This window comes from Bos javanicus, chromosome 9 (genome assembly GCF_032452875.1).
Source record: "Bos javanicus breed banteng chromosome 9, ARS-OSU_banteng_1.0, whole genome shotgun sequence".
NCBI classification, from domain to species: Eukaryota; Metazoa; Chordata; class Mammalia; order Artiodactyla; family Bovidae; genus Bos; species Bos javanicus.
The window spans coordinates 88,491,768-88,507,348 of record NC_083876.1 but is presented as its reverse complement, the minus strand read 5'-3'; the positions used below and the strand labels follow the sequence as shown (position 1 = coordinate 88,507,348).

Here is a 15,581-nt window from a genome sequence, read left to right as displayed (position 1 = left end):
TTGTGGTTCCTCCGTTAAGGAGAACAGCATTGAAAATGTTTGTATGTACAGTACCATCCCATTTATATAAAAAGCAAACTAAACATACATATATTTACATGTAGGGGGACGTCTGGAAGGATATGCACCGAGTTTAATCATGATTACCTTCAGGGATTAGGAATGCAGGAGAATAGAGAGATTATCACTTTCTATTACTGTGTTGTTTAGATTTTTACAGGTGTTTTACTTAAACATTTTGTGTGTGTGACAGTTTAAAGAAAACAAGCCGTAGTGTTGCCGTGTTTCCTCTGGGCTGTGGGAGATGGGTTGTTTCTGTTTTCCTCTTTAAGGGCCCCTGTGTTTTCCAAATGTAACAACAAATGGATGTATCCTTCCAGTTAGTTTAGCCTCACCATGAGTTTGCTTTTTCCTTAAAACCTGAAGAACAAAACAAACATCATTAAATGTAATTTTTAAAATGTTACAACCATCACTGAGGGGGTCAGGATAATTTGAGGTTAATCTTCCTTTTCTTCTAGATGAAGCATGTGATGCAAGTTCTAGAAAAACATGAAATTCAGCCCTATGAAATTGCGTTGGTTCACTGGGAAAATGAAGAGCTTAACTACACAAAAACAGAGTAAGCACCTTTTTATCAAATTTATGAAACAGGCACTTGAAATAACTAGGGAAAGCAGTAGAGAAGATCAAGTCTTTATGAATTTGGAGACAAATTTTGAGGAAAAAAGCTATTAATACAAACAGAAAGCCAAAGCAATTAATATTAGTGGACAGACAATTTTTTAACTTCTCAGGCTACCCATAAACTAAAACAAGTAGATAGTATAACCCCAAAATAATGTTTCCTAAATAGCCGAAATCAGTAAAAAGTAGTGTGCCTTCGTCAGAATGAGCCTGTCAAATTATTCTAGTAGCTTTTTTTTCTTATGTAAATTCTTTTTGCTTTTTTCCTATTGATTTTGAGTATAAAAAGTATTTAGTATAATGAGGGGATGCTCTAAGGGAACCACTCACAGAAATGGAGGTGCCTGTAAGAAGTGGGGGCCTGCTGTACCTGCTCAGGTCAAAGGTATGGGGAGACAGCATCCTGGCTGATTTTCCTGTCCCAGCAAGGGTGCAAAAATGAGGAGAGATGTTAGGGTGGAGAGAGCAGGCAGTGGGAACAGGATTAAAAGGTCTTTATTCTCAAGGAGGTCCCTACCTAGTGGAACGTGAGAGTTGGGGGAAAAGTCTTGGTGCTGAGCAAGGAAGCAACGCAATCAGAGCTTTAGGGAAATTTGGAAGAGACAGCAGCTATAGAAAGAGTAGATGGGCTAAGAGCAAGTGCTAATTGCCAGCGATGAGCTTTCCTGTATCGTTTTATCTGACATAGTCGCCGGGATTGTGGCGAACCAGCTTTCAGGTGAGATTCAGAGACGCTGGGCACCTGACTCATGAGTGAGGACCCAGGCCCACGGTGGGTGCAGAAGACAGCGATGGTGTGAGCCGGGGACATGACAGATGAGGAGCCAGTAGAATTGTTGCTCATTTTATTCATTATTAAGCCCATGGCCTTGTGGTCACGTTTCCCATCAGTTCCCCTCCCATAGTCTGCCTCCAGACTGCACTGTGACTTACTAGGCATTGTCCCCCACCCACCTGTAGGTGTGCACACAAGCACACCCATCTCACAGTCTCTAGAGATTCAAGTGCTTGGCTCTGGATCCTGGAGTCAGATTTGGTTTCATCAAGAGACCATCCTTGCCTCCACCAATGCAGTGGGTGTGTGAGTCCTTTCTGTGACCCAGCTGCCTACTGTCTCACTCTGTGTGGGCCGAGCTCCTTCATAAAGCATCTCATCAGCTCTGCCCTCTGTCTCATGTCTTCTGTTCTTCCCCCACCTGAGGCTTTTAGAGTGGATTCTGCCTCCTCTCTCCCTCCTCATCCAGCTCTCTTTGTCTTTCTGGTCGCTCATCTCTTGCGAAGGTTTAGCCTGTCCTTTTCCTCTTTGCTTATGATGCTTATATCCCCAAATTCCCTTCCTTCCCTACTTCCCCAGTCATTCCAGAATTGTCTACATATGCATCTTAATTTTTCATAACTGCCCGGTTTCCCTCCACATCCCTACCGCATTAGCATCATTTTAGATTATACTGTGTATAGTTAGACATTCAGCATTTATTCACTTAGCAAGTTATTGTAACCATTTTCCCTTTTCTACTAAATATCCTTTCAAAACATGCGTGTTTACTTCTGTGCCGAATTCCTGTAGATGAACTGTTCTTGCACACTTAGTTTCTTTCCTGATTTCTTACTATTAAACATTTGACCATAAAAAGTTTTCTGTACACAGATCTTTCTTTGCATCTTTCACTATTTCCTTAGGATAAATTTCTAGAAGTGGAATTACTTGGATCATAGGGTATGAGAACATTTGTGAGACTCTTGATACAAGTTGCCAAAATGACCTCTAGAAAGATTATAAGATGACTTTTTTAGAAGAGAGAAAGTACTTTTCAAGATTTAGAAAAGGCGTTTTCTTTTTTCCTTAGGGGGCAGTCAAAACTTCACAGAGGGGAAATCCGGTTAAATTCAGAGCTGGATTTAGATGATGCCATTCTAGAGAAATTTGCTTTTTCGAATGCCCTTTGCCTCTCAGGTAAGTTACTGCTACTTATCAGAGAAGGTATCACATAGTGTTCATTTCATCCAGGAAGTTAAAAGATTTAGTAGACTTTGTCATGTTTTCACAGAGTACTTCAGCAAGACCTTATAATTCCTATTTCTTTTTTTATTCCAAAAGAATATACATATATAGAGAGAGTATAAAATACAGTATCCATGCTACAGTTATACATTCCTTATTAGTTGTATTGATAAAGCTTACCTGTCCAAAAATACTTTTATATTATTGTTGTTGCTGTTGTTATCATCACTCCCTTTGTTCTCTCCACTTCTGTCTGAGATTGCTGGTCTTAGGCTGTCTCTAATCCAGGCAGAGAAAGCTCAGTCTTGTGTGACTGGGCACAGGCCTCTTTGTAGAAAAGTACACCCTGGTTTTTCACAATAATGGGACAGAGGGTCACAGTGGCTCTCAGTTTTTCTGTAAAGATCCATACACCTGTATGAAACTGCAGAGGTTCTCCAAGAAAGGTTCCTGCCACCAGTCTATACCAGGCTGCTCGTGCATACCAGCCAGGAGGCTTTGGGACTTCTGAGCTATACCCGCTGCCCGGAGGAGCGGAAGGGAAGGCCAGGAGAGTCTGGTTCCTGCCCCAGCTAAAGAGCCACCCTTCATTCCAGGGCGTAGCTCATCCTCTGGGCTTCTGAGATGCAGTATGAGAAAATCAGAGATTTTACCCAGTGTAGCTTTGATCTGCCATCAGAGCTTGGAAACTGACTCACTTTCTTCTAGCTCTTTCTACATAGTGCCCTCTTTTGTAATATAATACGTAACTTCTAAAATGTCAGTTTCATATTTTTGGCCATCTGCTTAAACTATTGTTAAATGGCAGTGAAGGTACTATGCAGTTTTGCATTTTGTAGAAATGTGATGATAAATGTTCAATTGTTAATCTTTTTTCTCTAGTGAAACTTGCTATCTGGGAAGCATCACTGGATAAATTTGTTGAATCTATTCAGTCGATTCCAGAGGTAATTATACCAATTTTATGCTTGTTTTCAAGGATTGAGTTCTATTGGGGAAAAATACAAATTTCACACTATAATGATGAATTTAGAAGTACAACAGACTAGTAATGAATGGTAAGAAAGCTACACTGAATTTAAGCAGGAAAAAAAAAATCCAGTTACATGTAAAATTATAAAGAAACCTTTTAAAACTTAAAATTCAAATTTTGTGTGTTTATTAGTTGCTCAGTCATGTCCGACTCTTTGTGACTCCATGGACTTGTTGCCCACCAGGCTCCTCTATCTGAGGATTTTTTCAGGCAGGAACCAACCCAGGAATCGAACCTGTGTCTCCTGCATTAGCAGGCAGATTCATCACTGAGCCATCTGGGAAGCCAAAATTCAAAATAGCTTTCATTTATGGTATACTTTTAATGTAACTGAATTGAAATGAAATGTTTCCTGTCAAGGAAATTGTGACCACTTTTCTCGATTAAAGAAACAAATGTTTTGACAAGTTATGAGAAAAGTAGCAGCATGAAAAATGCGTCTATAGTTATACCAGAATTTCAAATTACATATGTTAAAAATCATGCCTGCTGTAATTAACTTTGTTTTTACATGGAGGAATAGTCATACTTGGGAAAAGAGCCCCTGGTTTTTCAGTAAGAGATTAGGAATGTACATCACAGAACATGCTAGTGAGAAGGGACACGTGTGTATGTATGTATGTATTTCTCCCCCTCCCAAATAGGCTTTAAAAGCTGGGAAGAAAGTGAAACTATCTCATGAAGAAGTTATGCAGAAAATGGGTGAACTCTTTGCCCTAAGGTAAAATTTTCTCTGTAAGTGATATACTTCATATATTCATATATTTAACAATCAGCAGAAAATATCCCTGTACAGTAAAGAGCAAGCATTTGTACCTTAATGGGAATTGCAGCTGTTTTTATTTCATTCGTTATAAGCATGAACAACTCTGACCCATTAGAAGCAGCTGGGCTGTGTTAGGACTTTACTGGAAGAAATTCTGCCTGTGCAAGAGAAACCACAATTAATCTATAATAAACCCCCATCGGAGAGCACGGTAGGTGTTCTCTGGAGGTGGAAAGACACATTCTAGAATTTGAACAATGGGAATTCTCAGTACAAGTCTGTCAGTGCATCATAACTCTGAATAGACCTAATTGCTACAGAAAAGTGATGTATCATCTTTCGCTGACTCTGAGACACCATAAGATGCCATAGGAAAGTGAAAATGCTACCAGCTAGCATATGAGACAATGCTTTTTTAATCACAGTTTTAATTTTGCACTTCCTGAACTAGCTCTTTTAGACTTATTTAGATGTAGATTTATCACATTTTATGTATTCCCAGGCATACATAAAAAGGAAAACATGAGGGAAGTAAGTTGTCTAAAGCAATGACAGCTGAGTCCCAACTGCCACCTGTAGGACATCATCACTTTTAAAGATGCCTCCGTTTTCAGAGATGTTAAAAATGGGAAGAACAGTGTCTTAAAACTGATGAAATACAATAGTGCATCATTTAAAATTAAGTTAAATTAAAAAGCCTTCAGTTTATTCTTGTAGTTTCCCTAGGATTTATGGAGTGAAACATCCTGAATTTTGGTGTTTTTCTCACCAGGCAGCATTCTCGGTGCTTCAGCTGTTCCGTGTGTGGGATGAGTGACTGGGGTTTGTCAGTAGTGTCCCTACGGGTTGCTGTTCCACGTTTTCCTTAGATATTAAAACTTGGCCTGGTGAGGAGAAGGGGGCCAGCGTTCCATCACCCATGCCTTTCTCACAGCTCAGGGACCCTAACTCAGGACACCAACAAAAATAAAAACCCCTATGTCAGGAGCATCCTGCAGCCCATCTAAAGCCTCGAGCTCGCTAAGAAGTGGGATACAGAGACTTCTCTCTCCTCTGCTCTTAATGATGCGAGCAGAATTCCATATAGTGAGTTACTATATCAAAACTCAGAAATTAGGACTAAATATGTTTAGGTTTGTGAATAGTTTCTATAGGGCCTTACTGTTCTTATCCTAAGTTTTCTTCTTTTCACAGTAAGAGTGCTTATGTGTTATTCAAAGGAATATGGTGAGTCTATGAAAAGATATAGTAGAAATGTGGCAGGTTATATCGGGTGAGAAATAAGTCATAAATTACAGATGTGGTACGATCCCACTCGTAGACAAACAGCATAAATATTCATATGCATCTTGATGTGTATACATACTACCAGACATGTAGGTGTGTGTGCACATGTGTGTGCAAAGAAGCAGATCCTGAAGGACAACAGCAGACTGTTGGCAGGGCCTAAAGGAGTTGAGTTGTGGTGTTAGGGTAAAGGGCCTAACAGTGTTTTCTGAGTTCTTCTCCAGGGTTTTTCTTTTTTATAGTGAAAAACTATTTATGTGTTACTTCTACAATGTAAATTTTCTTTTAAAAACAAGCTCAGGCTTCATTTGTAAAAGGGTAGAAATAGAGAATTTGCTTATCCAGTGTTTGATCAAACACTGGAAGGATACTGAGGAAACCAGTAGTCATGTGAATACCTATCCACACACACCCATGTGTGCATGTGTAACAAACTTGAATGAGAAAAGAAGCTTCAGATTTTTTTACATTGGGTTTTCTTTTATCTGCTTCATAACTGTCAGTGTAAATATTGAATTAATTTGGGTGCAGATTTTGAAATTTTTTTGTTTACATGTTTCTCAGAAGTATTAAAAGAATCAGCATTCAAAACTGTTTTTATCAAACACCATACAAATAAATTAAACATATTTACAAAACAGAAATAAATTCACAGACATAGAAAACAAACTTGTGGTTACCAGTGGGGATGGGGGAGATCAATTAGGAGTTTGGGATTAACATATGCGCACTGCTGTATATAAAATAGGTAAACAACAAGCTCCTACTGTGTAGCATAGGAACTGTACTCAATATCTTGTAATAACCTATCATGGAAAAGAACTGAAAGAGAATATAGAGAGAGAGACAGATATACGTATCTGTGTGTGTATAACTGAATCGCTTTGCTGTACTCTTGAAACTAACAACATTGTAAATTAACTACAATCAATGAATAAATATCTCCAAAAAAGAAAGAAAATAGAGACCATGATTTTTTAATTCAAGATACAAATTAAAAGTTATGATTTTCCTTTTTTTAAGACACCGTATAAACTTGAGTTCAGACTTCTTGATCACTCCTGATTTCTACTGGGACAGAGAAAATCTGGAAGAACTTTATGATAAAACTTGTCGGTTCCTCAGCATTACTCGTAGAGTTAAGGTATGTATTTTGCACTTCTACTGAGAGAGGAAGACACGACGTCACCTCTAAGTTGTATGACAGTGTGAAGAGAATTTTTTAATTAAGTAAACTGCTTTTGGAGAAATGTCTCTTGACTTCTGGACAGATCTCTAGATTTCCCGCTCTCGTTCTGTGTACAGTTTTCAGCTTTCATGTCAAAGGATATTCTGAATTTTACTCCAGAGGCTCAGTAAGATTGGTGAGAGTCTGGAGGCCTAGTAGTCCAGTAGATTTCTCATCAAGTTTCAAGCAAGAGTTCGTAAGGTCCAGAACTTCACTGGCAACAGTGAGAATAAGAATGAAACTTTTAAAAGAATCCTTTAAGACAGATGAAGTGGTCGGTATGGGGAGGCCAGGGAGAGAGAAGAGTAAGGATGACTGGTGTTTGCTGTGGGCAACAGGTAGAAAGATGGCAGACATAGAAAGGTTGGGGGGAGGAGGAGGAGCCACGTTTGAGATATGTGGAGAGCACAGTAGCAAGAGAACAGCCAGTTAGACCTGTCACAAGAGCGTTTAGAAGCATGGGAGCAAAGTTGAGGAGAGAGGCAGCTGATGGAATGATGGACGTGGGTGGAGGTGGTCATGACGGAGGTGAGCCCCACGGCGGGAGAGGGTAGAAAACACACCGGATGTTGGTATCGTGTGCGTGCATGGTCCTGCGACATTTGATCACGTGTAGATCCAGGTGACCACAAGGTCTGGGTACAGGTCTGTCCTGTGACCACAGAGATCTGCCTTGCCTCCTTATAGTAACACCACCATCTCTCCCCCACCGTCCCTAACCCTGGGCAGTGACTAATCTATTCCCCAGCTCTGTAATTTTGTCATTTTGGGATTGTTATATAAATAGAACTGTACCGTGTGTCTTTTAAAACGGGCTTTTTTCAATGAGTATAACACCCTTGAGATCCCTCCAAGTCATTGTCTGTATCAACCCCTGCCTTCCTGTGAGCTACCTAGACATTTGGAGGGGGTTCCATTTTGATTCATCTGTATCATTTTTTAGTATGTCTCTCTGCATAGGTATTTGGTGGTTGCTCTAGGTAATCCATTATGCATACCTTTATCACAAGCCACTCTTTTCGACATTTTGCCAGATTAAATCCTGTAAGGAAACTGTACATGTATATCCCTCTACTCTCCACTCTAAGAACTTCATCAATGTTTTAGTTTTTGCTTCGACCATCAGCATAATTCAGAAGACTCAAGAGGAGAAGGAAATTCTCTCATATTTACCCATATTTTATTCTTTCCTTTGTTCTTTTTTTTTCTTCAATGATGTTCTAAGATTTCTTTTTCTGTTGTTTGCTTTCTATTCCAAGAACATTCTTTAGCCATTCTTGCAGGGTAAGTCTGCAAATATCTAGACTTCCCCTTCATTCCTGAAGGACCTTTTTTTCCCTGGTTGAAGGATTCCAAGTGACAATTCTTTTAACACCTAAAAATTACTGTCCCACTTTCTTCTGGCCTTCATGGTTTGAGAAATCTGCTGTATCTCTGATAATCTCAGATTTTTAGTTATACTCCAGTGAGTCTTTGAGGCTCTCTTCTCTTTTTTTCTAATCTTTTCAACAAATGGTGCTAGAACAATGGGATAGCCGTATGTTAAAAAAAAAAAAATGAGCCCTAGTCTTGTCTTTACACCATTTCTAAATGAATTAGAGTCCTTTAAATATAAAAGGTAAAATTATAAAAGCTCAGAAAGAAAATATAGGGGAAAAGGCCTCATGACCTTGGGGAAGGCAAAGATCTGTTAGGACCAAAAAAAAAAAAAAAAAAATCATGAACCTTACAGAAAGAATTTGATAAGTTGAACTTCATCAAAACTAAAACTACTGGTCTTTGAAAGACACTCTTTAGAATGTGAAAGGGCAGGGACTTCCCTGGTGGCCCAGTGGCTAAGACTCCATGCTGCCCATGCAGGGGGTCTGGGTTGGATCCCTGGTCAAGGAACTCGATTCCACATGCTACAACTAGAGTCTGCATGCTGCAGCTGAAAATCCCTCTTGCCTCAGTGAAGACTGATAATCCCGCATGCCCCAGCTAAGTCCGGGTGCAGCCATATAAATAAACATTTTTTTAATTAAAAAGTAAAATAATATGAAAAGGCAGATCACAAATATATTGAGAATATTTCCTCCCACAGGTTGGAAGGAAATATTCTCCATATATAACCTGACAAAAGACTTGTCCAGAATTCTTTTCGCTTGAAAAGACAACTCGGGTTTTTAAATGGGCAAAAAGATTTGAACTGACATCTCACAAAATATGTGAGTGTTCAAATGAACGTGAGAAGATGCTCAATGTTATTGTCCGTCAGGGAAGTGCAGATGAAATGTACAGTGCGCTGTCACCACATGTGCGGTAGAGTGACTAAAATTAAAAGGACTGCCAACCCCACGTCAGGAGGGATGTGGAGCAAATGGAAGTTTCATACATGACTTGTGACAATGTACATTGGTACAACCGCTTTCCAGAACAGCCTGGCATTTCCTCAGAAATTTAACTGTGTTAACTATATGATCCAGTGATTCGATCCTGAGTATTTATTCACGAGAAATGAAAACATATATGCTTACATCGATTTGTACCTGCATCTTCATAGCAGCTTTAGTCATAATAGCCAAAAACTGAAAACAATGAAATGGCCACTAATAGGTGAATGGATAAAGAAACTGCGGGATAGCCATGCAGTGGAATACCACTCAGCAGTAAAAAGCAATTACCGATGCATGCAACAGCATGGATGAATATCGGGATCATTATGCTGAGTGAGAAAAATCTAGACACAACAGAATACATGCTACTATATTTATAGGAAATTCTAGAAGGACCAACCTGTAGTTACAGAAAATAGATTAGTGGTTCCCTGGAGCCGTAGATTTCAAAGGGGCACAGGGGTTTGGGGTGATGGAAATGTCACTTCAGTACTTCCGTGGTTATATATCTGTCAGAAGTCTTCAAACTGTATCTGCTTAGAATGGAGACAAGGGCACTTTATTGTATGTAAATTATGCCTCAAGGAAAATTTGGAAATAAAGCCTCTTTTGAGAATTCTTTAATGACAAAAGCATCAACTTTGCTGAGCAGTGGTACTTACTGGGGACGAATTTGAAAGTGCTCAAGAGTTACAGCTCTTAGATGTCTCCCCTTGTCCTCTTGGAATGAAGATGTTTGGTGGAACCCTGACTGTTGGGATGAAGTGTACAGATTATTGCCACCAAGCAAATGTAGACCTTTTCTGATAAGCAGCCTGTAGTGCTGAGTTGGGTCAGTAACAGTTGCTGAGCAATAACGAAGATAAACCAGCTGCGTGGCTAGTGTGAACTCAGACATCCTACTCCCAGCCCTTCATTCTGTTTCCTTTCTCAAATCTTGGCATCCTTTGATATTGATGCCTGCAGTGTCCTTCGCATGTCCCTCGTGGGCAGGAGTACAGGAGAAGAGCCTAGGATCACAGTCACTAACAATGAAGGTGGTTTGAGCAGGAAGCATCCTGCGTGTGTGGCTCAGAGGAGGAGAAGCAGAAAGACAGGAATGTCTTTTAGGAACTTGGGATGAACACTACATTCAACATGAAAGTCACAGCTGAAGATGAGAAATGTCAACACAGGATCAATCAATCATGAATGTAGATGTGAAGTGATGAATCAGCTAGCTGGAAGAAGATCACAGAGCCAAGTAGGAAGGGGAACCCTGGGGAAAGTGCCTCTGCGTCTTCACCAAGCAGCCGGAGTGGATATCCTAAGAGGGCACCAGGGCTCACCAGGGACGGTGCTCCTCTGAGTGGCTAGGCTTCCTCCATGCCCACTGTAGGGAAGCCAGCTCTGCAGTCCAGGAGCAGGTGGGCAGGGTCCCCTCAGTCCCACTACTGGAAGAGTCCTGGAACATGTCCATTCTGTGGTATTTTTAAGAAAAAAAAATTTATGTGAGCTCTATGCAGCTATAATGCTGATTTCTGAATCCTTAACCAAGTACCCAGGAGAATGTATGCATTGCACTTAATCAGTGCTATAAACAAGTGGAAAATAATTCGGGTAGTGTCCTGAAGAATAAAAATAAAAATATGTTTAAATTTGGCACCACCTGCCTCTCTGCTTCTGCAGTACTTTGTTCGCATTCCTTGGGGGCTTCCCTGGTGACTCAGACAGTAAATAATCTGCCTGCAATGAGGGAGACCCAGGTTCGATCCCTGGGTCGGGAAGATCCCCTGGAGAAGGGAATAGCAACCCACTCCAGTGTTCTTGCCTGGAGAATCCCGTGGACAAAAGAGCCTGGAGGGGTACAGTCATTGGGGTTGCAGAGTTGGACATGACTGAGCGACTAACACACTTTCTTGGGGGCAGCAGTTCACACACCAGGTCATATAGGTTTGGTTCCTGGTAAGAACCCCCTTCCCACCTTCCCAGTGTAGTTTCTCGAGGCAAGGAGAGAGCACATCCTAGTGTGTCTGCCTCTTCTTACAAGGATGTTAATTTAAACTCCATCTAAACTTAATCACGTCCCTTGGACTGCAAGGAGATCCAACCAGTCCATTCTAAAGGAGATCAGTCCTGGGTGTTCTTTGGAAGGAATGATGCTAAAGCTGAAACTCCAGTACTTTGGCCATCTCATGCGAAGAGTTGACTCATTGGAAAAGATTCTGATGCTGGGAGGGATTGGGGGCAAGAGGAGAAGGGGACGACAGAGGATGAAATGGCTGGATGGCATCACCGACTCAATGGACGTGAGTTTGAGTGAACTCCGGGAGTTGGTGATGGACAGGGAGGCCTGGCGTGCTGCGATTCATGGGGTCGCTGAAAGTTGGACACGACTGAGCGACTGAACTGAACTGAAACTTAATCACCACCCCCAAAGACCTCATCTCTGGATACCATCACATTGGAGGTTAGGGCTTCAGCATGAATTTGAGTGCACAAACCATTCTACCCATATTACCAGTGGTCCCTGGAAGTCCACTTTAATTTTTCTTTAGAAGCTAAAGGACTTGCCTAGAGGTCCAGTGGTTAAGACTGAGCTTCCTCTGCAGGGGGCACAGGTTTGATTCCTGGTCGGGGAGCTAAGATCCTACATGTTGCAGGGCAGGTAAGCCCACACAGTACAGCAACTGAGCCTGTGTTCTGGCAACAAGAGAAGGCTATGTGCACGCTGAAACTGAAGCAAGTCTGAGCGCTGCCACAAAGACCTAGTGTGGTCAAAATGAAAACAGTTAATGCTACTTTCAAAAAAACTGTAGTTTGAGAAATGCTAAATTTAAGACCCAAGAAGGAAACCAATAAGATGGTGTTTTATAGACAGAAATTCGGGCAGTGCAGTTTAAAAGGGAAGCATTGTGTTTACAAATAGGTTTTGAAATGTTTGCCAAAATTTTGGTGATATCTTTAATAAAGATGTTTGTCTCTAACATCCAAAGAAATAAATAACAGTAAAGCAAGAAATTCGGGCAGAGGAGAAATTGGGATTAACCATTTATATTTGAGACTTATCAAAAAAGTTTTTCTTAAATCAGTCTTTCTTAAAATGTGGGATACATACACTTGTATAAGAGATGAACTTAGGTAACATATGGACCCTGAAATAACATGTAAGCATGGAAGCAAGTAACACTTGTGTCCCATGTTGAAGAGAAACACTCTAGTTTGGCTTTCATGGCTCTTGACTGGCCCTCTGATGTGTAAGCTCACACTTCCCAAGCATCAGGCCCAACTTTGTGCAGCCAACACCATTTCACATCATGCAGATTTTCCGTTTTTTTGGCAATGATAGTTTCCTTCTGAAATAAACAGAATTTCTAAGTCTTTGACTTGAATGCAGTTGGCTAATGTGTATCACAGAAGCAGTGATGATGGAATGGAAACGACCCAAGTCCAGGAGACATCTGGGCACGATCATGCAGAGTGCAGAGCTGGAAGGCAGGAGGGACAAGATCAGGACTCTGGGAACTGTCATCCACATTCAAGGGGAGGTCCGAGAAGTCTCAGAAAAGAAGGATGTCGGAGGCAGAATTTGGTCCCTAGAGGAGAAAAGCCAAAAGGAAGCATGTTTCCAGGTGTTGTCAAACACTTGAGTTAATTGAGGTCTTGTAATCTAACCAAGAAAGGGTGTTGAAGTTACTCATGAGACATGTGAAAGTTTCAGGGGAGTTGAGGTAATATCTACAACTTCTAAGGGCTAAATTGGGTGCTGAGGAAGTGGAGGAAGAAAATGTCTTTAGTCAGAGTTGAAGGAAAATAGAAGAGGGTTGGGTCAGCATTTTGAAAAGAGAAGCAAGCTTAAGGCTGAGCATATTTATAGACCAAGATCAGGCCGCCAGTAACAATAGGAAGAGGAAGGAGGCGGCACCGTTCTAAACATTTATACAAAGTGGCAACTGCGGGGTGCCCAGGGAGTCTGGAGGAGTGGGCAAGCGTGTTACCAGTGTGGCTCCAGGTGTTCCCTGTCAGTGCTGTCGCGTCCTCTTCTTTGTGACCCCATGGACTGTAGCTCACCAGGCTGCTTTCCATGGAATTTTGCAGGCAAGAATACTGGAGTGGGTTGCCATTTCCTTCTCTGGGGTTCGCTCTCACGGTTTAATGTTCTGTGCAAAATCGTGGTAAATATGGTGCACTAGCACATTTCAGTCAACCCAGACATGGATCTGTGATTTGTCTCGAATTTCCACCGACCATACCTGCACTCTCGGCATACGTACCTCAGAAATTATCAAGTGGAATCCAAAAACTATTTTTTAAAATTTATCTTCCAGGCTCTGTAATTTCCAAAGGAAAGTGAGATAGATTAAGGAAGTATACCTTGTCAGCGGTCACATTGAAGGCTTTAATCCAAGAGTCTGTTTTCTATGACCCTCAACCAGCCTGTAGGATATCAGAAGGCAGAACCTAGAGCGTCTGCAGTTAAGCGTTAAGAGCAGTGCCATCTAGCGGTGATGTGTAGCAGGTCAAGTTTTGCGTTCGGGAATTTTTGACAGTGGGACTTAGTTTTCATATTGTAGATGGTAATCATTGTTTTTGCCATCTTCAGGCCATACTAAAAGAATCCTATTTCAAGTTTTCTTTTATTAACTGCTTAAAATTTACCAAGGGCAGTGATGAAAAACTAGGACTCAAAAACTTTTAGATCTTCCATCAAAAATCTTCCAAATATAAGAGGAGCTTTGATATGCCAACTATTTTTTGCAGTCACATCTGTGCATTACAAAATGTCCCGGTGGATTCACAGAAAGGAGACAGGTAGCACTGGCAGGTTGCCTTTGGAGAGAGCTGAGGAGCCAGAATTGAAGGGATGATTTCTCACCGCATACCTATTTGAAACTCGGAAATTTGAAGCAGGCAACTGTTATCTTCAGTGAGTTCGTTTAAATACACAGGGTACTTTCTGAGAGTTTTACTGTTGCAGGTCATGAATGAAAAGCTTCAGCACTGCATGGAGCTAACAGATCTGATGCGGAATCACCTGACGGAGAAGAGGGCACTCCGCCTGGAATGGATGATTGTCATCCTTATTACCATAGAGGTAAGTTAAAACTTTCTTGAAAGCAACTTGACAGAAGGTAACAGGAAAGAACATGACTTTGTCCTAAATACTTAAGTCTGTTTGCAGATGAGGCAAGTTGCAAGTGACTGTGGTAATATTTTAAAAATGCATTAAAGTATTATTTTTGGAAAAGTTCCACATTTTATCTGGCTGTGCTGCGTGGCCTGTGGGACCTTAGTTCCCTGCCCAGGGACTGAAAACGGGCCACGGCAGTGAAAGTACCAAATTGTAACCACTGGATCGCCAGAAAATTCCCTCATTCTGAGATGGCACTTAAGAGTTCTCACTGTAAATGTGTAACCTACAGCCCAGCAGCAAGTGCTTGTGCCTCAGATGTGCAGCTTGCCCAGTGGGAGAGACAGAGTTGTTCTTATTCCAGGAGCATTTTTCATTAATCACAATCAGAAAAGTCATCTTAAGTCTGTACCAACCAGTGATTTGTTGTAATACTTCTTTTTATTTGTAAGGTACTGTTTGAACTGGGACGAGTATTTTTTCTGATTAAGTGATGACCAAAGGAAAAGTATCGTTGCAAGAGATACTCGAGTTCTACAATCAAACATTAAGTATTCACCTGCTGAGATATCTTTTAATAGGTTATTTTTTTTTTTAAATCAAGGAATTGTTACAATGATCTCAGTTTCTAGTATTGCTACTTGAATAAAAACTATGAAGAACCCAGCATCTGGGTCTATAACACTGATAATTTGAAAGGATTTTCATTTTATGTATTTTAAAGAGCTTTGGATAATCTTGGTAAATTTGGGCATTGCTCCTAACCTACCCCAAGGAGTCCCAATCTTGGCCCTAAGAAAACATAACAAAAACTCCAGTTCTGAAATACAGAAGATAGACTTTAATGGCAGAAATCAACTTTCCATCCTGTTTTTATGTGGCATAATGAGTCTGCTCACTGGCACTTTCCTTTTATTAATCCATACTTTCCATCCTTTCACTACCAAGTTAGTCAAAATATCCTTCCCACAGAGGAACTTTTTCTCACTCTTTAGGGGAATTTAAAATACCAGGTACAAAGATTTTAATATTTATATGCTATCTTGAACTGATAAAGTCCTTTTTATCTTCAGCTTATGTTTATGCATATTCC

General features: G+C 40.7%; 1 protein-coding gene across 8 annotated transcripts in view; it reads left to right on the top strand.

Annotated features, from left to right (window-relative positions):
• RMND1 (required for meiotic nuclear division 1 homolog) overlaps nucleotides 1-15,179 on the top strand; it is a 34,372-nt gene extending 19,193 nt beyond the window's left edge. For all 8 annotated transcript variants that reach the window (XM_061428318.1, XM_061428319.1, XM_061428323.1 and 5 more), the window contains 7 exons: nucleotides 522-622; nucleotides 2,535-2,641; nucleotides 3,572-3,636; nucleotides 4,367-4,443; nucleotides 6,799-6,919; nucleotides 14,336-14,452; nucleotides 14,941-15,179. In XM_061428318.1, coding sequence (XP_061284302.1) covers nucleotides 522-622; nucleotides 2,535-2,641; nucleotides 3,572-3,636; nucleotides 4,367-4,443; nucleotides 6,799-6,919; nucleotides 14,336-14,452; nucleotides 14,941-14,982 — 630 coding nt within the window. In that variant the 3' untranslated portion in view covers nucleotides 14,983-15,179. The remainder of the gene's footprint in view (nucleotides 1-521; nucleotides 623-2,534; nucleotides 2,642-3,571; nucleotides 3,637-4,366; nucleotides 4,444-6,798; nucleotides 6,920-14,335; nucleotides 14,453-14,940) is intronic.
• Nucleotides 15,180-15,581: the final 402 nt, after the last annotated feature.